General features: G+C 46.7%; 1 protein-coding gene across 1 annotated transcript in view; it reads left to right on the top strand.

Moving 5' to 3' along the window:
• Window positions 1-26,387, top strand: part of LOC144766720 (disheveled-associated activator of morphogenesis 2-like) — a 902,367-nt gene that overhangs the window by 852,273 nt on the left and 23,707 nt on the right. The window contains exon 14 of the mRNA XM_078650477.1: window positions 24,931-25,025. Coding sequence (XP_078506603.1) covers window positions 24,931-25,025 — 95 coding nt within the window. The remainder of the gene's footprint in view (window positions 1-24,930; window positions 25,026-26,387) is intronic.

The following is a 26,387-nucleotide window of genomic DNA, read 5'->3' on the forward strand; positions in this document are numbered from 1 at the left end:
GGGACGTTATAGTTAGGAAATAGAATTAAAAAAAATTATAGTTAGGTTCAGATTTCACTCATACAAATCCAGCTGTTATAGTTGCCTGAGCTAATTATAACTTACTCCTTGCAATGCCCTGCCTATGACCTCACATATTACAGCACTCATGACATGGTCAGTGACATCACTCATGACAAATTTGTGTGGGCAGGAAAACATACGTTTGCTCCTAATAGGGAGGAGCATTTTTAAATCGTCTGGCGGTTGGGAGCAAACATGTCTTCCTTACCTGCAGGTGCAAAAACAGCAATTGATGGGCAGAATGTTCCACAATGGCAGAATATTTACCCCCAGTCACAGATCTGGGTTTAATCCATCGGTATTTTGCTCACTAGACCACCCCAGTTCAGACATGGCCATATGCAAATCAGTCTTGACCCTGTGCATCATGGGAACAGTCCAGCCCGAACTGCCAAGCCATGTCTTTCCTGGACCAGAACCAAGCATACTAGGACCGATTTCTGACTATCAGCCGTCGTCAGCCAAGATAGCTTGATTCCAGTGGCCTGGAGAGCACGGGACTCACATCTGAGCATACCCGTCCCACTCGGGGTGACAAATGCAAAAACAACAATTGATGGACGGAATGTTGCATAATGGCAGAACATTCACCCCAGTCACAGATCTGGGTTTAATCCATCGTTATTTTGCTCACCAGACCACCCCAGTTCAGACATGGCTATATGCAAATCAGTCTTGACCCTGTGCCTCATGGGAACAGTCCAGCCCGAACTGCCAAGCCATGTGTTTCCTGGACCGGAACCAAGCATCCTAGGACCAGTTTCTGGCTATCAGCCATCATCAGCCAGGATAGCTTGATTCCAGTGGCCTGGAGAGCACAGAACTCACGTTTGAGCATACCCGTCCCACTCGGGGTGACAACTGCAAAAACAACAGTTGAAGGACAGAATGCAAAACAATGTCATACATTCACCCCAGTACAGAGATATGGGCCTAAATCCATTGTTTTATTGCTCACCAAGCCACCCCAGTTCAGACATGACCATATGCAAATCAGCCTTGACCCTGTGCCTCATGGGAACAGTCCAGCCCGACCTGCCAAGCCATGTCTTCTGTGACTGGGGGTGAATGTTCTGCCATTGTGCAACATTCCGTCCATCAATTGTTGTTTTTGCATTTGTCACCCCGAGTGGGGCGGGTATGCTCAAACGTGAGTCCCGTGCTCTCCAAGCCACTGGAATCAAGCTACCCTGGCTGATGACGGCTGATAGCCAGAAACCGGTCCTAGGATGTTTAGTTCCGGTCCAGGAAAGACATGGCTTGGCAGTTCAGGCTGGACTGTTCCCATGAGGAACAGGTTCAAGACTGATTTGCATATGGCCATGTCTGAACTGGGGTGGTCTGGTGAGCAAAATAACGATGGATTAAACCCAGATCTGTAACTGGGGGTGAATGTTCTGCCATTGTGCAACATTCCGTCCATCAATTGTTGTTTTTGCATTTGTCACCCCGATTAGCACGGGTATGCTCAGACGTGAGTCCCGTGCTCTCCACGCCACTGGAGTCAAGCTATCTTGGCTGATGACGGCTGATAGCCAGAAACCGGTCCTAGGATGCTTGATTTCGGTCCAGGGAAGACATGGCTTGGCAGTTCAGGCTGGACTGTTCCCATGAGGCACAGTGTCAAGGCTGATTTGCATATGGCCATGTCTGAACTGGGGTGCTTGGTGAGCCAAAAAACGATGGATTTAGGCCCAGATCTCTGTACTGGGTTGAATACATGACATTGTTCTGCATTCTGTCCATCAACTGTTGTTTTTGCATTCCTTACCTGCAGCAGCATGGACAGGGAAGGCATGTCTCCTCTCAGCTGGTTGTAGATTTCAAAATGCTCCTGCAGGGTAAGAGCTGACTTCTGTTTCCCAACCCAATTTCCTTTGGGTAGGGATACAGATATTGCTCAGACCCTGAGTAAGCAAGCATAAACTGCTGCTCCCCTCAACTCATGGTTTGTGGGTCCAAAACGGTTTGGGAAGGGTGACCACATGTCCTCTTCCATTAATTATGCATTTTGGCCCGGGGATGGCATCCCCAGTGCTTAATGAGGCTCGGGGAGTGGGCTGCACAACCCCTCTTACATTTTATTTTACATTTTGCCCTGGTAGATGGGGGTCACTGGGGACTGTTTAAGCCCCTCTTCCCTTTTTAATTGAATTTGCCCCCAGAAGATAGAGTCCCTGGAGTATATTGACGCTTTTTCCCCTCTCATATGATAATCAATTCGGGAGGATGGGTTCCTCTGGGCCTTTTAAGGCTCAGGGAGGGGGACACTTGCCCCCTCCTCTTTAATTAAAATATGACCCCACGGTATGGGGTCCTACAGTGTCCATTTGGACTTGGGAATAGGGCCACCAGCCACCCCTCCCTAAATTGTAAAATATATAGCCCCAGGAATGGGGTACCCGGGCATCTTAAGTCTCTCGTAGGGGAGCAATGCACACCTCTCCCCTGTAATTCAAATACAGCTGGGTGTTGGGGTCCCTGGGGTCTCTTCAGACTCAGGAGGAAGGCCACACACCCTCCTCACCTCTAATTAAAATTTTAACCCAGGGAATGGTGTCATCGGGCCCATTTGGGCTTGGGGAGGGGACCCGATATAAAAGAATTTTACCCTGAGACATGGGGTCCCCTTGACATTTAAGGCTCGGGAATGGGCCATGACCCCTGCCCTATAGTTAAAGTATTACCCTAGAGAATGGGATCCTTGGAGCCTATTTGGGCTTGGAGAGGGGGGAGAACCTCCCTCCTCCCCTAACTTTAGGGACTTAGGATGGTTTATCTGGGACCTCTTAAGGCCGGGGAGAGGGGTAATGTGTCCGGCTCCCCAAATATTATATGTTGTAAGCCCAAGGGATGGGGTTCCCAGGACCAATAGTGACTTGGGAAGGAGATCTGTGCACACTTTCTCCCCTTTTTAAAAACAACGGGTCCTGGGGTCTCCGGGGTCAGTAATTGCTTGGTGAGGGGGATGTATGACCCCCTTTCCCATTGTTGAGTTGGGAACTTGTGGGGGAGTTAGACAAAGGCACTGGCCTAACCCCAGGCCACACATTAGCAAAGGCTGTGCATGGCATGGGGTTGCTTAAATGCGAGGGGTTAGCTGCAGGCTGTGCAAGGCAACCAACTCCCAGCCACATGGCAGTTGGCTTTATGCATTGTAATAAAATATTGTCGTTTGAGATGTCATCAGTAATGTCATAAAATATGTTATTGAATATGTCATGAGTGATGTCGTATGTGAGGTCATAATCAGCACATGACGGGTGAAATTGATAGTTAGCTCTGCTAATTATAACTGATGAATTTCTGTGTTTTTTTTAAGTTAAAAATTGTTTGAAATTGGGTTTCTGGGTGGCAGAGGTACGCACCTTTTCCAAGCAGGAACCACACTCCTAGTCAGGGTAAGTGAGAAACACACCTTTAATTGACTAAAGCTTACTCCCTGGTAGCTTGGCAGAGAGCAGTCAGGCTTAACTCAAGAGGCAATGTGTAAAGTATTTGTGCAATACTTCAAACAGTAGGGCAATGTAAACAGCACACAAAAAGATACGATACCAGGCTAGAAAAATAGAGCTTCATTTGATGAAGAAGACAAGATCGAAACAACAAAAATCTATGTAATTCAATTACGTACTTTATTTCGGTCATAGACCATAAAAGTATCAATATACAGTACAGGCAAATAATTCTATATCAACATTTAACCTTGAACCCTTTGGGTATTCAGGATGGCTGGGAGCCGTCCTGACTCAGGGCACGGCAAAATCCCTCTGGTGCTGGAGCCAGAGGAATTTATTTTTCCCTAGAACAACCTTAGGAACTGGGGAAGAGCTTCCCCAGCTCCTGAGGCTGTCTATGAGGTTTCTATGAAATGACGATCAGCACGCACGTCGCACTGACGTCATTTCATAGAAACCAAAAATGTTTCATTTTCTGTGTTCTCAGGGGGCTATCTCAGCCCCCTGAGCACGTCCAAGGCCAGGAGATGTATCATTGGGAAGGGGAGAATCTCCCCTTTCCCATGGTTCCCATCCCTAGTGGATCCCTGCATGGGGATCACACCAGGAAGGCGATCCCCAAGCAGGGATCCACCCACTAGACACTAGGGAGGGGGAGTAGCACCTAGGGCAAGGGCCTTTGCTCACCCCAATATTTTGGGGGGCAATTCAGTCTTCATGCCCCCATGGGCTGATGTGGCAGTAGCCCCCAATCTGCCCCCCAGGGGCAGAAAGCCTACTAGATCCAGGGATTTTTTTGTTTATATCACTAAAGGGGTGAAGGCTGTCCAAGATGGCAATGACAATGCCCCTACCCCCAGTGAAATTCCAAGCTATCTGCCCCCCAGGGGCATATGGGGTAATAGCCCACAATCTGCTCCCCAGGGGGGCAGCAAGCCCGCTAGACCTATGGATATTTTTATTTGTATCACTATAGGGGCGGGGGCTGCCCAGTTTCTGACTCCCTTAGGGCAGTAGTCACCAATCTGACCACCGGGGGGCAGAGAGCCCACTAGAAAGCAGGGATTAACATCATTCAGGCTAGATGCCCCCAATATCCCCCGGGGGGTAAAAAGCCCACTATCTAGGGATTTATTTTTGTATTGCTATAGGGGTGGAGGCTGCCGAAGATGGGCATGACAATGCCCCCATCTCCAAAGCAGAATTCCAGTCTTTCAGCCCCCCTGGGGGGGGGGGCAGTAGCTCCCCAAACTTACCCCGGGGCAGAAAGACTACCAAAAGCCAGGGATTGAAAAAAGTTGATTTATAGATGGGAGCTGCCCAAGATGGGCATGCCAATGCCTCCACCCCCTCAGCAAAATTCCAGTTTTTATGCCATCCCTGGGTGCAGATGGGTAGTATCCCCAATCTGCCCCCAGGAGCCCACTAGAAGCCAGGGATATTTTTAAATTTGATTTAGGGGTCAGGGCTGCCCAAGAAGGGCATGCCAATGCCCCCACCCAACTTAAAATATGCCACAGTCTGTCTTCCCCCCCCCCCCGGGAGGAATCAGATGGAGGCAGTAGCCCCTGATCTGCCTCCTAGGCAGGCAGAAAGCCCGCTAGGCACCAGAGATTAATATTTGTTTATACATAAGGGTGGGGGCTGCAAAAAATGGGCATGCTGATGCCCCACCGTAAAAACAATTGCCACATGTCTTTCTGCCACCCCTGCGAGGCATATGGGGGCAATAGCCCCTTATCTGCCCCCTAGGGGGGCACACAGCCCACTCGACATCAGTGAATATTGTTTTTCAGAATTCAGGGGTGAGGGCTGCTTAAAATGGGCATTTCAATGCCCCCAACCCCCAAAGAAAATGCCACAGTCTTTCTGCACCCCCAGAGAGTAGATGGGGACAGTAACCCCTGATATGACCCCAAGGGGGCAGAAAGACCACTAGACACCAGGGATTATTTGTTTTCAAAATTCAGTGGTGGGGTTCTGCCCAGAATGGGCATGCCCCCCCCCCCCCAGGAGGAAGCAGATGGAGGCAGTAGCCCCTGATCTGCCTCCCAGGCAGGCAGAAAGCCCACTAGGCACCAGAGATTAATATTTATTTATACATATGGGTGGGGGCTGCCAAAAATGGGCATGCTGATGCCCCACCGTAAAACAATTGCCACAGTCTTTCTGCCACCCCTGCGAGGCATATGGGGGCAATAGCCCCTTATCTGCCCCCTAGGGGGGCACACAGCCCACTCGACATCAGTGAATATTGTTTTTCAGAATTCAGGGGTGAGGGCTGCTTAAAATGGGCATTTCAATGCCCCCAACCCCCAAAGAAAATGCCACAGTCTTTCTGCACCCCCAGGGGGTAGATGGGGACAGTAACCCCTGATATGACCCCAAGGGGGCAGAAAGACCACTAGACACCAGGGATTATTTGTTTTCAAAATTTAGTGGTGGGGTTCTGCCCAGAATGGGCATGCCCATGCCCAACCCATCCCCCCAAAATGTCACAGTCTTTCGCCCCCCCCATAGGCCGCTGTGGGCAGTAACCCCTGATCCGCACCCCTGGGCGCTAGAGAGCCCTCTAGGCGCCATCGATTACACTGGCTTTTTAAACCATGGGGGGAGGGGCTTCCCAAAATGCGCATACCAATACCCCCACCCCCCAAAAAACATAGCCAAAGACTTTCATATCAGGACCACTCCCCTGATTTCCCACCCCAGGGAGACAGAAAGCCCACTAGGCACTGATTTGTTTTCACAATGTGCCTACCTGTGGATTTTGGGCGCTAGAGCAGCCGGCACCTATGGAAGCCTAGCAAACCTGTACATTCTTGAAGACTAGACACAAAGGGGAATACAGGATGGGGTGACTTATCTTATCTTATCTTAAGTGCAATTTATAGAGCAAAGGCTTCCTGGCGCTTTGAGACAGAGTGAGTGAGGGACAAAAGCGAGGGTGGCGTGGTATTAACCAAGGGGAGGGAAGAGGTGGGTTTTAAGCGATTTCCTGAAATTCAGAAGAGAAGGGGTGGATTTGATGGAAAGAGGGAGGAGATTCCAGAGCCCGGGGGCCAGGTGGGAGAAGCGTCGACCACCGAATTTCTTGGTTTTAGCTTTGGGGGTGACGAGTAGATGATGGTGAGCTGATCGGAGGTTACGCGTTGGACGATGAGGAGTAATTAAAGATTTGAGGAACGCGGGGCCCGAACAGTGGAGGGCTTTGAATGTGAGGCAGGCCACCTTGAAAGCTGCCCTTTGGCCTATTGGGAGCCAGTGCAGTCTGTGAAGTAAAGGTTTGGCCGATTGCCATCTGGGGGTTTTGTGAATGAGTCGGGCCGCTTGGTTCTGAACTACCTGGAGGCGGTGCAGCAGGGAAAGTGGGAGACCATAGTAGAGGGAGTTGAAGAAGTCCAGACGGGAAAGCACAAGTGAGATGACAACTTGGGTAAGTGCGGTGAGCGGAAGTAGGTGGCGAACTTTGCGAATCTTCCGGAGCTGGTACATACAAGATGAGATTACCGCACCCACTTGGGCTTTGAGGGACAGTTCTGTGTCGATAATCACTCCCAGATTCTTCACTGATTTGGGCGGGACTGGGGGGGGGGAACGAGCTCCGAAGGCCAGAACTGCGGGCCCCAATGAGCTTGACTGAGTCCAGGAAGGAGGAGCTCAGTTTTCCCTGGGTTTAGCTTCAGTTGGTTCTGGTTCATCCAATGTTGGATGTGGATCATAACTGCGTGAAATGTTTTGATGGCATGGGGTGAGTTGAGCGGAAGGACAATCTGTAGATCGTCGGCGTAGTTGTAGACAATGATGTCCCATTTCTAGAGAGAGTGGATCAAGGGCTGGAGGTATAGGTTGAACAGGAGGGGTGAGAGGGAGGAGCCCTGGGGGACTCCGCAGGTCGTGGGGGTTTTTGTTGCAGTAAAGGGGCCCAGGCGGACAGCCTGTGATCTACCAGTCAGAAAAGACTCAACCCACTTAAGAGCGGGACCCTGGATGCCTGCCTGTCCGACACGGTGGAGAAGGATGTTGTGGTCCACCGTGTCGAACGCGGCCGACAGATCCAGGAGCACGAGGGCTTGGGGAGACCCCGCATCCGCATTGCTCCTGAGAGTGTCCAGGACTGCCAGAATGACGGCCTCAGTAGAGTGGGCAGGTCTGAAGCCGGTTTGATTGGGCTCAAGGTGATAAGAGGATTCGATAAAATTTGACAGACAACGGGTGACGTGGGCCTCCATTAATTTTGAAAAGTAGGGAAGGAGGGAGATAGGGCGGTAATTCGATGGTTCCAGAGGGTCGGCGCCAGGTTTTTTGAGGAGGGGCACAAGGATGGCCTCCTTGAAAGAGCTAGGAACGATACCACTGCTGAGTGAACCATTCAGCATGGGTAGAATGCAATCAGGGAGATTGAGGCAGATACTCCTCAAGACAGAAGGCGGACAGCTGTCATTAGGGGAGCCAGATTTCACGCGAGTGGCGAGTTCCGCTAATTAAATAGGGGTCAGGGTGGGGAGAGTGGAGAGGGTAGAGGGATTGTCGGAGGAGGTGTCCGAGGGGTGAGGCAGGGTTAGGAGAGGTATAGAATTTTTGATTTTTGTAATCTTTTCCACAAAAAAGAGGTTGAGGGTGTCACATGCCTCTTGAGTGGGAGTCTGGGCTGGGAGGGTTCTGTCGTCAGTGGTAAGTTCGTTCATGACTTTGAACACCTCCTTTGATTTGTTGACTGCTGACGAGATCCTGTTGTAAAAAGTGTTCCGTTTTGGCTAGGGTAATGGCAATTTTATATTCCCTGCGCGCAGTCATGTAAGACTGCCTGGCTGAGTTGGAATAATCGCGTCTCCAGATACGTTCCAGCTGGCGCGTTTTTAATTTGTGTTGCTTAAGGTCATCAGAGAACCACCTGTGGGAGTTTCGATGCCTAGTGCGGGGGAATTTGATCAGGGGGGCAAAGAGGTCGCTGGCCGACTTCAGCCAGGATTTGATGTCGTGTTCTATTCCTTCAACGTTATCAGAGGAGTGGAAGGCTGGACGAGTGTCGGCAAGGGTTGTGAGGAAGCCCTGGGAGTCAAATGCACTCCATTTTCGTGAGGAGCCCCCAGCCATCAAAGGGGCAGGCGTTCGGCCGACGCCAGTGATGGTGGTGTCTACTAAGTAGTGGTCTGACCAGACACAGGGGGATATAACTGGCTGGGACAGAGCTAGATTGCAGGTCCAGATCTAGTCCAGGATGTGGCCCTTAATGTGGGTGGGTTGGGTGACCTGTTGGGTGAGGTTCAGACTGTTAAGAGTCTCGAAGAGCTCTATAGCATGGGGGCCAGCGTTAGTGTCATTGAACCAATAATTTAGGTCGCCGAAGAGGGCGAAACTGGAGTGCAGCGTAAGTAGATTGGACAATTGCTCGTTCAAGATGGTGGAGAAGGATGGCATAGGATGTGGAGGCCGGTATAAGAGGAGGAGGGTGAGGGCAGCGGTGCCAGTTTCTACACTAATGAGTAAATTATCCACCTCAGGAAGTGGGAGGGAGAGAGAGGAGATAGAGTTTAGGCGCTTGGATATGATGGCTGCCACCCCACCCCCGGGCCGGTCACCGGGGCGGTCGGCATGGAGAATGTAATAATCAGGGGGGAGGGCCGCCAAGATATCTGGGAGGGACTCTGACGTTAACCATGTTTCCGTGAGCAGGAGTATGTCGGGGCTGTTGTCGGTCAACAGAATGAAGATATCTTCGTAATGCTTTACAAGGGAGCGGGTGTTCAGATAAGACACCCTGATGGAAGTAGCGTTCCTAGACGGGTGGATTGGAGGTGTGCGTCCGCATGGAGGGTGTAGAGCGGGGCGTGTAAGGCCGGCTGTGTGTATACAGCGGATGGTATTAGGAGACAGCGGGGGGTATAATGCTGTAGCTCTCTGAGAGATTGAGACGAGTATGAGATGAGATGGTCAGCGTGGCATGCCCTAGTGCCCGTCCTGGCGAGGACGGGCACAGACGGGCTTTCCTTTGGCGCACCTTCGGCGCGCAAATGGCGCGTCCGAAAGATGCGCATTTTTTATAGGTGTGGAGGAGCAGCGTCGGGGGGGGCGTGGCCTCAGGAAGGGGCGTGGCCTCCGTCCTCGCCGAGATGGCGGTAGGGAGAAGTTGATAGTTCTGTGGGCCGCAGCAGCGCTAAATCCACTGCGCGACAACAAGCAGGTACAGGTGAGTGCCTAGTACAACAAGTAAAGTGACAGTAATTACAAGAGTAAAATTTTAAAATTGGTTAAAAAACGCTCTCGGCTTCCACCTCAAGAGCTCGAGTCTATCTCAATGCGCGGCGCTTGTAATCAGCGCTATTTGTAGGGCGGCGTCGGGGGGCATGGCCTCAGGAAGGGGCGTGGCCTCCGTCCTCGCCGAGATGGCGGTAGGGAGAAGTTGGTAGTTCTGGGGGCCGCAGCAGCGCTAAATCCACTGCGCGACAACAAGCAGGTACAGGTGAGTGCCTAGTACAACAAGTAAAGTAATTACAAGAGTAAAATTTTAAAATTGGTTAAAAAGCGCTCTCGGCTTCCGCCTCAAGAGCTCGAGTCTATCTCAATGCGCGGCGCTTGTAATCAGCGCTATTTGTAGGGCGGCGTCGGGGGCGTGGCCTCAGGAAGGGGCGTGGCCTTCGTCCTCGCCGAGATGGCGGTAGGGAGAAGTTGGTAGTTCTGGGGGCCGCAGCAGCGCTAAATCCACTGCGCGACAACAAGCAGGTAAAGGTGAGTGCCTAGTACAACAAGTAAAGTGACAGTAATTACAAGAGTAAAATTTTAAAATTGGTTAAAAAACGCTCTCGGCTTCCGCCTCAAGAGCTCAAGTCTATCTCAATGCGCGGCGCTTGTAATCAGTGCTATTTGTAGGGCGGCGTCGGGGGCGTGGCCTCAGGAAGGGGCGTGGCCTCCGTCCTCGCCGAGATGGCGGTAGGGAGAAGTTGGTAGTTCTGGGGGCCGCAGCAGCGCTAAATCCACTACGCGACAACAAGCAGGTACAGGTGAGTGCCTAGTACAACAAGTAAAGTGACAGTAATTACAAGAGTAACATTTTTAAATTGGTTAAAAAACGCTCTTGGCTTCCGCCTCAAGAGCTCGAGTCTATCTCAATGCGCGGCGCTTGTAATCAGCGCTATTTGTAGGGCGTCGTCGGGGGGCGTGGCCTCAGGAAGGGGCATGGCCTCCGTCCTCGCCGAGATGGCGGTAGGGAGAAGTTGGTAGTTCTCGGGGCCGCAGCAGCGCTAAATCCACTGCGCGACAACAAGCAGGTACAGGTGAGTGCCTAGTACAACAAGTAAAGTGACAGTAATTACAAGAGTAAAATGTTAAAATTGGTTAAAAAACGCTCTCGGCTTCCGCCTCAAGAGCTCGAATCTATCTCAATGCGCGGCGCTTGTAATCAGCGCTATTTGTACGGTGGCGTCGGGGGGCGTGGCCTCCGTCCTCGCCGACTTGTGTGCCTCTCACCAGGTTTTGCTACCCAGAATCCCTTGCAAACCTCAAACTTAGTTAAAAAACACATTTAACTCACATTTCTGTGATGGAATGGTCTGGAATCTGCCTGGATCCACAAAATTCCATCCATCCCATATTCCCCAAAGTCTTCCAATAAAAATTATACCTTACTCATGTGGGTGGACCAAGTACCCACGACAGGCAAGGGCCCAAAATATATTGAGGAGACATCAAAATGTACTTGTGTGTGATTTTTTTCAGATAAATTTGAGGTTTGCAGGGGATAATGGGTAGGAAAACATTACTGGATCCATGCAAGTCATACCTGCCTGGACTCCCACGAGAGTCTAGTTTTCTTAAATGTATGGATTTGTTAGGTTTCCCTACATGGCCACTGATCCCAGGGTCAAAAACCCAGATGCTCCCCTTTCAAAACCAGACTATTTTGTGATAGTTAATTTTGATGTCTCCACAATATGTTTGGCCTCTTGCCTGTTGCGGGTTCTTGGTCCAACAATGTGAGTGGAGTACAATCTTTATCGGGAGACCTGGGGAAGGCTGAGTGGTAGGAGGTTTATGTCAGCCCGGTGATCCCACAACTTTCCCACCAAGTAATTTGAGAATTTTTTTTCAGCTAAATTTGAGGTTTGCATGAGATTCGAGGTAGGAAAATAGTGTTGGGGAGTCGACGCAAGCCATACCACTCTGGATTCCCCCCGGGTGTCTAGTTTTCAGAAATGTGTGGGTTTGATAGATTTCCCTAGATGTCCGCTGATCCGGGGCAGAAAACCAAGGTGACCCCCTTGCAAAACCAAGTCGTTTTGTGATGGGTAATTTTTACGTATCCACAATACGTTTTGGGCCCTTCCTTGTCATGGGTACTTAGCCCACCCATGCCAATGAGGTACTATTTTTATGAGGAGTCCTGGGGGTACGCTGGGTGGTAGGAAATTTGTGTCAGCCCAGTGATCCCACAACTTTCCCACACAGAAATGGAGAAAAATTGATTTGTTCAGCTAAATTTGAGGTTTGCAAGAGATTCTAGGTAGGAAAACTTGGGGGGTGTCCATGCAAACCATACTTCCCTGGACTCCCACGGGTGTCTAGTTTACAGAATTATGTGGGTTTGGTAGATTTCCCTAGATATCCACCAATCCCGGGGCTGAAAAACCAAGGTGACCCCCTTGCAAAACCCGGTCATTTTTTGATGGGTAATTTTGATGTCTCTACAATATGTTTTGGGCCTTACCTGTCATGATCACTTGGCCACCTACCCATGTGAGTGAGGTCCCATTTTTATCAGTAGACCTGGGGGAGCACTGAATGGTAGGAAATGTGTGTCATCCCAGTGATCCCACAACTTTCCTACACAGAAAATTGAGAAAAATTAGATTTTATCAGCTAAATTTGAGGTTTGCATGGGATTCTGGTTAGGAAAACGTTAGGGGGTACACACAAGCCATACCTCCCTGGACTCCCACGGGTGTCTAGATTTTAGAAATGTGTGGGTTTGGTAGGATTCCCCAGATGGCCGCCGAGCCCAGGGCCAAAAATCCATGTGAACCACTTTGCAAAAACAGGTTGCTTTGTAATAGGTAATTTTGATGTCCCCACAATTCATTTGGGCCCTTCCCTGCCACGAGCACTTGGCCCACCCCATGAGTGAGGTACCATTTTTATTGGGATACTTTGGAAAATGTGGGGTGGGTAGACGTTTGTGGACCCAGGTAGATTCTAGAACTTTACATCACAGAAATATAGGGTTTTATTTTTTTTTTTTTTATTAAGTTTGAGTTTTTCACATGGACTCTGTGTAACTGAACCTGGTGAGAGCCCGACAAGTCACATCTTCCCGGATTTCCCTTGGTGTCTAGTTTTCAAAAATGTATAGGTTAGCTAGGTTTCTCTAGGTGCCGGCAGAGCAAGAGCTCAAAATCTACAGCTAGGCACTATGAAAAAAAGGCTCAGTTCTCACTGTAAAATGTGGTATGTCCACGTTGCGTTTTGGGCTGTTTCTTGTCATGGGCACTAGGCCTACCCACACAAGTGAGGCACCATTTTTTATCAGAAGACTTTGGGGAATGATAGATGGATGGAATTGTGTGGATTCACACAGATTCCATACCTTTTCATCACAGAAATGTGAGGAAATTTTTTTAATCAAATTTTGAGGTTTGCACTTGGCCCACCCACATGAGTGAGGTGCCATTTTTATTGGAATACTTTGGAAAATGTGGGTCAGGTAGAGGTTTGTGGACCCACACAGATTCTAGAACTTTCCATCACACAAATGTAGGGAAAATGTTGTTTTTTTTGTACAAAGATTGAGTATTTCACAGGGATTCTCGCTGTTTACCATATTTCAAGCAAAAGAATAATAAATGATCTATACTTTTATCAGTTCTTCTACATTCAGGGCAAGATTTATTATCCTCATGATTATCATTCCATTTTACTGTGACTGTAGATAATGGCAAAATCCCCAGCCTAAACTTAATATACAATGTTTTATCAAATGGGGGATCTTTTTCATCCAGATAGTGTGTTATGAATCTGATAAAGCGTTTTGTTTGCTTCACCAAATTTGTCTAATGTAACAGTGCAAGCTTCTCCTGTTCCCAGAAGATAGCCTTTAGCTTTTTCTTAGTGATTGGAGAGATAGTACGTAGATCCTGCCAGTACTCTTGCTGACTAAGTGAATAACAAGTCTGTTTTACAGTTCAACCATGGTAAATTCCCTCCTCCATGGACCCTAACCAGGACATTTTATGGTCCCTAGCTATAATTGACCAATTCTAGGGTAGACCAAACTCAAAACCAAAACAATAGAAGTCTCAGCTGAATTGATTTTGCCATAGACCGAATCCCTAAATCATTTTTAGAAGCTAGAGGGAAGCTTTGGGACATTTTGAGCACCCCCCCTCAGGAAATTATTCTCTGCCACTTCCAGAGTATCCTCTGTGGCCTAACAGTTCTGCACCATAAGTAGCAGAGGCCACAGTTTGAGGACTCCAAACCTCAAGTATAGTGGAAACTGGGTGAAGGGATGTTATATTAGCAAATTGTAATAAAGCTGCTGCTCAGGTTTTCAGTATTAAAGTGCTTTTAGTGACTTCATTTACCTAAAATATGGTGCTAGACCATCGGCTACCAAGGTAATCAAATTCATACAGTCTTTCGAGCTGCTCTCCTTCTAGGGGTATAGTCCCTCTAAAACCTCTGTGAGGACTAATAGCCCTAATTTGTATTTTGCCTTCACTGATCTTAATGCCATGGTCCATGTCATCTGCAAACAACAATTCTGGTATATAATTCTCCCAAGAACAGGGGAGTCAGTGTTGCACATCTTAATCCTTTTTGCCACTCTAGAGTCTTTATTGTATCATGAGAGATCTGATGTCATGATGCAGTTCTGGGAGGAGAAGGGTTTAGTAAAAACTGCACTTTCAGTTTCTTAAAAATTATGGTATGTGCACCCAAGATCTTTTATTGAGTTAAATTTGGATCAGCCAAGAATGTCAGAATGGGAATCAAATCCTGATGTGAACACAATACAAAAGAACAGTGGATTTGCTTTTTTGACTCGCACATCAACATAAGTTCTCAATAGTCAAATTCAATTCAATTGTACACACCATGAACAGTACGGAGTGCTACTTGGGCATTGGATGCACATCCACCAAGAACATCAAACAGTCACCCACTGCCCCAACCTCAATTTGGGCTGTAGGTTAACACAGAGTTGAGAAAATACCCGTGCACCTCCACAATAGTCACTTTGATCCTTTCGCTATTATAGCGTTTGACATTCAGTCCATATCCTTAGTCAGAAGCCATTTCAACAAAATCAGACGATGTAGAGAGTTCAAGCTTTTATTTTGAAACCGTTATGATCCACAGCCGACGCGCGTTTCGCCCTCTTCGGGCTTTCTCAAGGCTATTTGTAGTGTAATCATAGGTCTGATCCCTGCAGTGCCGCCGTACTGCAGGGACGGTATTCAGGAAGGACCTCGATAAACGCTGAGGAGGTGGGGCTTAATATGGTGCCACACGAATAGTACCGCTGAGAAGACCGAATTGACATTTTCATTTTTCTGACAATAATCAAGGGATCCTGCAATAATACAACGACTAAAGAGTCCAAGACTAACCAGACAAGGACGTAAAAGTATTTTCGCAGATTTTCAGTAGATAAAGGAATTGGGACCTATGATTACACTACAAATAGCCTTGAGAAAGCCCGAAGAGGGCGAAACGCGCGTCGGCTGTGGATCATAACGGTTGCAAAATAAAAGCTTGAACTCTCTACATCGTCTGATTTTGTGGAAATGGCTTCTGACTAAGGATATGGACTGAATGTCAAACGCTATAATAGCGAAAGGATCAAAGTGACTATTGTGGAGGTGCACGGGTATTTTCTCATCAAATCCTGATATGTTAGTGTGGCGGTCTCTATTTTCCAGTAGATGCTCCCACCTGACCATTTTTCGATTATTGCTCACTATAGGCATGCCACAGGACAGATAAAAGTCCATGTCTACCCTACCCACAATTCCACAGAGTGTAAGAAATAAGGTGAAGTGTTCACTCTCAGTCCTGGCAATAACTTCAATATCATTGATTGTTTCCCATGACTGGAGGAGGTCCATGAAAAAGTAATCGATTTGACTTGAATATAGATTTTTGTTAAATGCTGGGTGCCTTCCTTGGCCTGATTTTGTTCTGTCATTACAAGCTCTTAATTTGTAAATATGCTAAAAGTCCATTCATTGCAGAGCTACTTTGGGAATAGATGTTAGGTATGGACCTGAGAACAGAGGAATACCCCAGTAATGATCTTCTTCATTAGTAATTTCCCAGGTAGAGTGGTGGGTTTGAAACTTACATTAAAGCCCCCTGCTACAATTACAGCAACCTCCCTATTGGATTTAAGATTGATAAAATCATTCAAAGACGAACGAATTACAGGGGACTCTGCTGGCCTGGATCTGCATTAAATAGAATTAGTTTAAGGTTGTTTGGGAAAGTAGCCTCAAGACCAAGAATATCGGTGGAAGCAATAAATAATTGACTCACATGACATCCCAATGTAACCTTGACCCACTTAGTGAGCCCACCTGACAGTCTCCCACACTTGGGCTTACTTGCGGGCACATGATATGTCATAACACCCTGCCTGTGGGGGGAGCAAATCCCAGATTTCTTGAAACTGTATAATAATGGCCATCTCTACAGAAAAACAGTCCCCATGAACCTGCTTGCTCCCCAAGCCTGTAGTATTCCAAGAAATCATATTCTTTTTTTTTCTTAGGATTGGATTTAGGTGGAACTTGCACGTCTGTGGGATAGGCGAGCAAATCACAGGGTCAGACGACCGAAGATTCTGTGGGGAAAGATAGATGAGAAAAATAACCAGGACAGGGCATTTCACAGAAACTCTCCAAGGATGACTCTAAAATGTGATGTACGCTAGGTTTAGGGTTCTAGATTAGAAAAGGCTCTCTGCAAAGACCGCTTAACATCATAGGAAACTTTACAGTCAATTCATACAGGAAAGGGGCGATTTAGAGGATTAAGAGTATTCTGTTCCCTGTGGGGAAATAACTTTGAGTTTATATTGAATCTGGGATGGTTTAGGAAAAATAATTCAAACATGTAAGGAAAGTAGTCTGTCACAATATGATGAGTGAGCTGTAATATGACACTATCTAAATGATCAAAACAAGATATTCAGACAGCTCTTACTCTATCAGGACTGATAACACTATAACATTTATTCACATTAGTAATACAGTAGATCACTTTATTTATCAATGAAGCATCATCTTCTTTTGTGTGTAAATGCAATTTAGGGACAACTATCATGGAGATCATCCTAATAGAAATAAATATGTTTTGATTGTCAGTCGACCCTGAACTTAAAGAAAAATGTGGCTCAACAGAGGGAGGAAATTTTTACAGAAACAGCAGGGGATTCAACAGATAAAATACAGGAGTAAACTGAATTATGCACTCTCCTTGTAGGACCTCTCTCATTAGAACATTTTGAACAGTCAGAAGTTTGAGTTGAGTCAGAACCAGAGTAACTCTGGGGCTTAGTTGCAAACCTAGGTGGTTTGGGTTTATAAATCCCAATCCAATGGCTAGCCATGTTAATCAAGGAACCCTCAGTAGCTACACTGTATTGTCTAGAGAAAGACAATTTAGACTGAGATTTGGAATAGCAGACAGACGCTGGATTAGAAATACCCTTATAGCCCCATCTTGACTTTCGGCGAGAGGCACAGGCTAATGGATTTTTGACACGGAATGGAGCTCTTGTCTGAGGGTCTTAACTTCTGCCCTCAAAGAGTTAGTCATGGCCCACAGATTTCTTATCTGGGTGCAATAATCTAACACCTGGGCATCCTGCGGAACGGGGGAAATGGGAACTCCCAGGGTACTGGGGGCTGACTCATTAACAGCCAATGCAGAAAAAAATTTAAACAGAGGTGGATGTATGTCAGTACAACGCGATCTAAAAGATCGCGGTACTTGACAACGCGGGCATTACAACGCAAGTCGTTACAACGACTTGCGTTGGAGGGCGCGGATTTTGGAATCTTATAATTTTATATTCCAACACCAGTCTACGTAACAGTAGGGAAGGTGTTGGAATATAAAATTACAACATTCCTTGCCCAACAGCGCCATCCAGCGCAAGTCGTAGTAATGACTTGCGTTGTAATGGCAGCGTTATAAAGGCACTGTGGTGTAAACACCGCGTTGTAAACGGTGTTTACCATCAAAAGTATTAAAGGATAAGATTTACCAGGCTTCCTATTTTTAAACAAAGGGGGATCTTGAAGCTTTTTTTGATTTGCACCAGGTTTGCTCATAATTTCAGGTTGCAAAATCTGTTCAACTCTTCCATTAGGTTATCTATATCATGTAAAGTGGAGATGTGAGAAGAATCAGTAGCTTTTTTATCTACTGGTTCGACAGCTGGTTTGTCTGAAAATTTCCTTAGTCCCATGTTTAGTTATATCAAGTGATTAAACTATTAAAAGCAATTGAATAGGGTTATTTAAAAGTAGACCAGTAGGAAAAACTCAATCAAGACAAGATGTCCCACAAGTGGGCCAAACAAATAGCAAACTCAACTGTGTGTGGCATCTGATCAGTAAATCTACCAATACAAACCAAGTTTTAAAATCACGAGTGAAGAAGTCCCAGGCAATCTTAGGCATGAGCCAAGGCCTATGGAGAAAACTGACTGTGGGGGAGTGGTAAGGAATTGCCTATCCCAGTTTTAGCAACAGATCAGTAAGTCTACACAAGGGCTGGTAATCTTGCAGGGGGTTGTGGGCGATGGAGTTCACAGTGGCTTGCACCCTGCGACTCATGTGTGCTCCTGGGTAGATGAGAATGCAAATTCCCAACGATGTCAACAGGATAAGACAGCACTTAGAATACGCACTTCACTGTGGCAAGGAAAAGTCAGGGTGAATGTCTCTATTCACCCACCATGCAGAGGGACTTTGAGGTCCTTAAGTAGGGGTAATTGTGGGCAGTGTGAATGTCTCTACTCGGGCCCCAATTGTCAGTGCCTACCAAGTCTCAATGCCCCAAAGTATCTCTCTGTCTCTCAGTGCTATTAATGATCATTTACAAATTTCTTTACGATGGGACTCCTTTGTTTGCAAAGTTTGGCCTTCACAGCCCATCTGTGTAGCGCCCTGGGCTGCTCGCCCGAACAATTCCCTCTATATAGCACTTCCTGCTGTTCTTATTGCAGCTGATTGGCTGCATTTATTGTGATGAAGGAGGGCACCTTGTAGGCATAGAGTCTGGCGCTGTGGAGCCCCGGAGCCCCCGCAGCTTCTGAGAAGGCTGCCGCTCACAGCTCAATCCAGTTCTTCATTGGAGTCACCTGGTGTGTTCCCATCACGCTCCACAGTATGTGGATGCTGTATGGGCTCACAGTACTGCCTTGTACCTGCTGCTCCATTGCAGTCCCTCGCTGCTCTGGGCCCTTCAGGGAGGATATATCACTGGTATTAACGGTATATAAAAGCAATAGGTGTTGCTAAGTTAGTGATGGACACTACCAAAGAATTCCAGACTTCTAGTTCTGCTTCTCAGCATGGGTGAACAGTGGGTTCCCTTGAAGTGCAGGGAAGGGTACTGTTTCAGACTTTGTCATTACAAAACCAAACTTCTGCTCTTAATGAAACCGAGGGTGATTTAAGGATCTGACCACTGTCAAAAAATCCTATAAGTAGAACCGGAGTTTTGAATTTTTAAAAGATAAACGGAAATGTAGTACTTAAAGGCATAAAGCACCATCTGGGGCTATCTGATCATGCTACACTGGGTCAAATACAAAAGTTCAGAACCTTGTTTGCATCAACTTTGAGCGGTGCTTACTTTGAGCTGGTGATTTGCAGTGCTTGGCACCAGCACTTAATTGTCAGCACTGGTTCTTGTGACAGTCATCCACAAGATAGCTCTGTCGAGCTAATTTAGAGATGAACACAACAACAGTTAATTAGTAATTCAATGTAAATTAAAAATAACTATTACCAGATGCCCAAGTCATTCTCATAGATTTAGGGGCCTGGAATAGTTTTAATTGAAAAATTTGTAGGCGTGTGATAGTTAGTGGTTGTGTGGTTACTATCATTGGCTGCGCTGGCAGGGGCAATATGTGATGCAAGCTACAGTGGCCTTCTGACAAGAGCCCTGGCACTTGTTTTTTACAAATTGAGCACCGACTTCGAGGGAGTTGTGAGGAGCAGAGAAAACAATGTGTCATCGATCCTTAGGCTGGAGGTGATACATCGGCTAATAGCCTTGCAAATTCGGAGATACATCAGAGATGGAGGCGATGTACCGCTTGAGATGCAATGCACAAGATCTTCACAGAAGCGGAGCTGCATCATCTTCAATAGAGATGTGGCAATTTTAAATGGTGCAATGCGGTCAATACATAGATTTGTTGGAGTAACACTTTACACCCACTTTCAAGGCCCAAGACTGGATTGGCACCACTAGGCAGGTCAACACTGTAGCAAGGAGAATTGACGTTTTTTGTTGCCCCTGAGACTTCAAAAAGGAGGCAAGATAGCAAGCCCTTGGAGTCACACTCTCGGTTCGGGGGTTAAGTGATGTGGGTCCAGTCCTTCTCACCCAGGCAAGGAAGGCTTCAGACAGCAGGTCAGCAAAGCAGAGCAGGAGTCCAGCAGAGTAGCAGAACAGCAGAGTTGCAGTCCTCTCATCAGCACAGCAGGCCTTATTCCTGTCAGAGCATCTACAGGTCTGAAATTGTACTGAAGTGGTGGTGTCTGAGGTCCAGTACTTACACCCAGTTCTGCCTTTGAAGTGAGGAAGCCATTAAAAAGGGAACTCTTTGAAGTCCACAGAGTCCCTGCACTTCCTGCCCTGGCTGTAGATTTGCTGTGGGGGCAGATGGGTATGCAGACTTTGGGGTCGATTACGAGTCTGGTGGTCCATGGACCGCCAGACTAGCGGGGGCACTGTGGCGGCGATCTCCTGACCGCCCGATTACGGCTAGGGCTGTCGGACTGCAATTGACCCACTGCAGCTACCAGGAAACCACCATGGCAGTCAGGATGCCGCAATATGCTTGGCAGGACTGCCACAATCCCACCAAGCATATTACAAATTTCCTCTCCACTGGCAGTGTCATGAAGGTTCTGACTTAATGAAAACTGTGGTGGAGAGGAAATAAAGGGGGCCCTGCAGGGCCCCCTTTGCCTACTCCACATAGGGATGCATAGTGCATAGTGTGCACATAGTGTGCCCCCCTGTGTGCATGTACCCCAGTTCCTGCATGGCATGGACTTTTTAGTCAATGCCATGCAGGAACTCTTTTTGGCATTCCCGTTGCAGAGCCCATTTTCTGAGGCACCGCCATGGGAATGCCAAACACCGGCCCGACAGACAAGAGGAAACCTCAATCTGGCAGGTAGTCTGACAGGCCCAGCACCGCACAGTCAAAGTCCTAATCAGGCCCTTTGTGTGGAGACAGTACACAGCCTATTCAGGGGTAAGTTTGAGGCTTTGCCCAGCTCCTACCTCCCAGTCTGCCCAGGATGGCCCATCAAGATGTGGCTGGCCCATCAGGTCACACTTAAACTCCCTTTGTGTGTGGCTGTCTAGAAGGAATACACAAATCCCAGACCCAACCCAGGCATGCAATCAGAGACAGGTAGCAGGCACCAAATGTCTAAAGTAAGAAAACACCAACTTTCTAAAAGTGTCATTTTCAGAATACAAATTTTAAATCTGACTTCACCATGCGCTGTAATTTTAAATTGTGATTCCTGAGACACCACACGTGGGGACCAATCTGTTCCTGTAAGAAAACAGGGCTTTTTGGAGATGTCCCCCCACTTTTTGCCCCCATTTGGACTACTGGATGCTGGTTTTCAACTCTGACAGTGCTCTGAAGCCTGTTAACCATGCTCCAGTGCCAATGCTCATTCCCTAAAACTGTTATGAGTAAATTGGCAATCCAAATGACAGACACATATCCCCTTATCAGTCCCTAGTATATTGTACCAGGGGTGCCCAGTATAGGGGTCCTCATGGAGCAGAATTATTTTTTGCCACCCTGGATGACCCAAGCAAACTACTGACAGCAGGCTTGCCATTGCAGACTGCAGCAGCAGTGCAAACTGCTCAAACTCGACTTTGCCCACACCATGAGTGGTACAGTCAAATGCTCTGTTTTTATTATATGTCAGTCACCCCTAGAAAAGGCCGTCTGTGGCCAGGAGGCTGGGTGCAGTAAGTTAAGCGTGTAGATATGTAAGTGCATGCTTATATGTCTCTATTGTGTCGTTACCATTTAAGTACACTATAAGTGATAGACGGTCCTTAGGATAACATGTGACTAGCAACCAGGCAGACCCGGGGCTAGCTTCATTATGGCACCCATTAAATATGTAGAGGTTGGTGTGAAGCAATGTGCCTTCTCTTCCCACCAAAGATGGGCTCTCTGGGACACAGCAACTGGGACTGCCCAAAGGGGTAGGGGTCCATCAGGCCTTTTAAGGATCAGGGAGGGGGGACCTCTTCTAAATCAACTAAGTTTAGATCCTGGGGTATGGGCATGCGTTTCTGGGAACTACAATGGCACATGAAGGGGTGCTACATGGCCCCTCCCCTTTTTTTAACCGATCAGTGCACACAGCCTTTAAAGGCTCAAGAGGGGAGCCACATGGCCCCCACCCTGTAAAAAAAATATAGGCTCCCAGGTGATAGGGTCTTAGGTGCCTCTAAAGACTTGGGAGGAGAGGCAGCACAGCACCCCTCCCATTTTCTAAAAATAAATCAGCCCTGGGGGTATGTTGTCTCCACGGCCTACAAAAGCTCAGGGAGGGGTTCTGTCTGGCATTCTCCCAATGTTCCTACATTACAGGCCAGGGGATGGGGTCCCCACAGCCCAAAATGGTCTAATGGAGCGAGGCCCACTTATGCCCCCTTCCCAAAATATTATTTTTTCGATGCAATCTCACTGGAGTCCCACAGCATCCCCGTAAAAAAAATTTTATTTTTTTATTTTGGGCACACAGGCGGTCTCTCTGGGCCCCACCCACAGGTCCTAGGGGCATGTTATCCCAACCCTTCCCCCTCACATTGTTTTTTTAGAACTTCAGTACAAGGCACCAAATTTGGTAATAGCTGCCAGCAACATTTTTCTCTTTTTGCTGACAGCCATTGGAGTCTAACTCCGAGGGGAGCATATTTTCCCAAAGTAAAAAAAGCTCCCTTGGCCAAACAGAATGCTCTATATGTTTCAAAATTGTGTTTGAGGGACTCTTGCGAGAATCCCTCAGACCCAGCCGTCCAGACATACAAATCTTTTTGTACCTTAGTGTTTCAAACATTATTGAACAAATGTACATCAAATCACAAAACACACAATCTGCAAATCACGATCTAGCTTCCTACCAAATTTGGTGCAATTCCTTTAAGGAGTTTTTGTGAAAACACTTCTGAAATAAGTTTATGGAAAATGATTGGGGATTTTGTATTTTTGGACACCCTTTTTTTCTTGGTCCCCCGTGATGGATCACCCAAAGACTTTCTGTGCACAAACTGGGAAAAAAATAAGCTCTTTTCTGAAAGTTCAGTGAAGATTCATCAAATGGTGACAAAGTTTAAGCAAAAGAAATAAGGTATAGTTGTTTGCATTTCCTTTAGAAAAGTATTTTTTGTTTTCCCAGTAGTTTGACTCGGTTTGACAAATCTTCACAAACTTTTCCACAAAAACGTTATTTCCTCTCTGCTCTCTTCCTGGAATGTTTCAGGGTGATCTTTCAAGTGGGGGTCTGAGAATAAGGAGTTTTGTGCTTTGGTGTAAATCCATTCAGTGATTTTTGAGTAATTAATGCTCAAAACGTTGTATATTTCATGCCATGGAGGACCTGCTGACCCAACAGATCTCATATTGAGATCTTATAGGCTGCTACTCATTGTTGAGTCCTAAATAAAGCAAAAATATGATTTAAGGGGGCAGGGTACCTATAACTCGTGCCCTCGCCATTCACTGCAGATTACTTCCTGGCACAACTTGCATAATTGCCAGACAGAACCCCTCCCTAAGCCTTTGTAGGCCGAGGAGACAACATACCCCGAGGGCTGATTTATTTTTAGAAAAAGGGAGGGTGGGCATAACTTGCATAATTGCCTCTAGAGTAATTATGCATCATTACCACAAAGTTATGCTTGATTAAACGAGGAGGGTAATCCAGCATGAGGCACTATTTTCTTTTCACAAAATAGACCAGAGGATGTATTTTGCCCTAAGACAATGGAGCTAAATGCAACTGTACATGAACAGCAACATCCGACAACCACTTGGGCTCTCTAAGTTTGTTGTTCCTGTCCTCCTGCAGTAGTCTTTTTTACCCATATGACTCTTAATTACACAAGCAGGTGTAATTGCATAATTTTAGTAAGTTCACATCACAAGAGTAATACAGAATTACCAAAATGACTCTAATTACTCTGGCGTAATTTACATTTCTCTCAGGCCTAATAATTACCCCGCACATTGCATCACTCATGACATCTTCTATGACATCCTTGATAATGTTATTGCAACATTTGCAACAAAAAAGAAATGATTTAAAATAAAATATGAATAATTTGTAACACAAAACGAATAACATTTTACAAAATAGTTAAAAATCAATATCATTTAGAACAATATTAAATAAAACAATTGAATACTTGAAAATGTTCTTATCTGCAACATTCTGTCCGACAATATTCTTCAAATCATACTATTAGTTGTACACCAATTACTGACAAAATATCAATGGCTGTATTATATACAATGAACACTTAAGGCTATATCACACAAGGAGAGCACAGGTTGTCCTAGTTTGCAATTGGTGCCTGCCTCTGTTTATTTCTGATTGGTGTTTAATGTGCAGCAGTGTTTTACCGCCTTAGTCAGTGGTAAGTGATTGTTTGACAAGGGATACAAAACAAGTGTCCCTGCTCTGGAAGAAGGCTGATCACTGGCCATTCCATTCTTCTAGAGAATAACAAACCCTCCGGACGTCAGCATCAGTGCCCTCATCTTTTTGCTGCTTTTTAACATTTTGTATGTAGATTATAATTAAATTCTAAGCATTTTTGTACTTTAATATTAGAAAAAGAACTGAGTTATCCGAGCTTGTAGTCCTTCAATAGAGCGTATAAGTCTCCACATGATTCCTCACATGCCAGTCCTGTTCCATTCTCCATTCTGTCTTCAGTGATTTCAGATAATGGTTCATTTTCCTGAGAAGGAGATTTAATGAGTTTGGTTCTCGAATCTGCTGCCAGAAAATTAGACCAAACATATTTCTCAAGATCATTAAATAATGATTATTTGGTAGGTAAGCGCGATATGTTGATTGTTTTCTAAAATTGAGCAACTTTTCTTAATTAGTTGTAGGGAAACAGCTGGAAAAGCTTATTGAATACAGCAAACAGCTGAAAGATAAGATGCCTGCTCGAGAAGAACCATTCCACAAACAGCTAAAGGTAAAATTGGGCCATCAGCCTCTTCTTTTTAATTGTAAACCAAAATGTATCAAGAGTCAAAATCTGCTTGTTCTTCACTCTTCTAGCAGGGGCGTCTCCTCCATGTGGACAGAGGTGCGTCGCCACACTGCTTTCTTGCAGTGCGAGAAGCAGAAACATAAAATGATATTGCACCGGGCCCAAACAATCACAATGCGCACTATTATGATGTATGCGCTGCTCCCAGGGCAGCTGTGAACTCTGGCTCCCCTTGGGGCAGCTCATTCATGTGAAAGCACAGAGCAGCTGCTCCGTGTTTTCACGCCGATCGCATAGGGGTCTATGGGAAGGCCGTTTTGTGCAGTGTGCATGACTGGTTTGGTCAGCCCTAGGGATAACCAAACAGTCAGAGCCCACAGCATTCGGCTAGCCACTCCTCCCCGACACGCCCAACCAAACCCTTCTTCTGCTATCTCGGAGTGCGAGAAGCAGGAACCTAAAATGATATTGACTGGGCACAAACAATCACAATGCGCCCGATTATGATGTATGCGCTGCCCCAGGACAGCAGCGAACTTGCACTCCCCTGGTGGCAGCGCATTCATGTGAAAACGCAGAGCAGCTGCTCCATGTTTTCACAGTGCAGGCGGCACTCGCCTGTCCTTTAACTGGGGAATAGAGATCCTTTTGTAGACGGGTGCAGTCAGTGACTGCACCTGCCTGTAAGGGGATGTCTGGACGGTCTAGGGGACCCCCCTCTTCCCCCTCAGAGGGCTGATGTCAGGAAGCACACTAACAGTGTGTCACCTTCTAAACGGTGCACTGTCAGTGCGCCTCCTGAGGGCTTCTTTGACTCTGGGCCTGCATCTGTAATATAACGGAGGCACAGAATCAAAGGAATCCCCTCATTTGCATGTGGCACGCCCCTATGCAAATGAAGGAACACCCTTTGAAGGCAACACTGGTGCTTTAAGTGCGCCAGTGGTATCAGTATTGTAAAAGGGGATGCACAAGCATCTGCACCCCCTTCTACAATACCAAAGTGCCCTGGGGGTGGGCAAAGAGGGCGACAACGCCCATTGCGCCCCCGGGGCAAATATTGTAATAGGGTCCCTAGGGTGACAACAATTCTACATTTATCCATGATTTTATAAATATATAGAGGATTTTTTATTTATGTTTTATATGGGTGGTCATGTAACTCAAAGTGAAGTAAAGTATTATCATTATAAAAGCCTGTGGCCAAAGCACAACATTTAACAGTACTACATGTGCGCCTGCACAACTCTTAGTAAATAAACAATGTATGTTTTTTATAAAGACCAGTACCTGAGCATTTCTTCAGTTTGAAGGCCCTTCTAAAAATGTATGTGTAATCATTGT

Source organism: Lissotriton helveticus, chromosome 7, assembly GCF_964261635.1.
Source record: "Lissotriton helveticus chromosome 7, aLisHel1.1, whole genome shotgun sequence".
NCBI classification, from domain to species: Eukaryota; Metazoa; Chordata; class Amphibia; order Caudata; family Salamandridae; genus Lissotriton; species Lissotriton helveticus.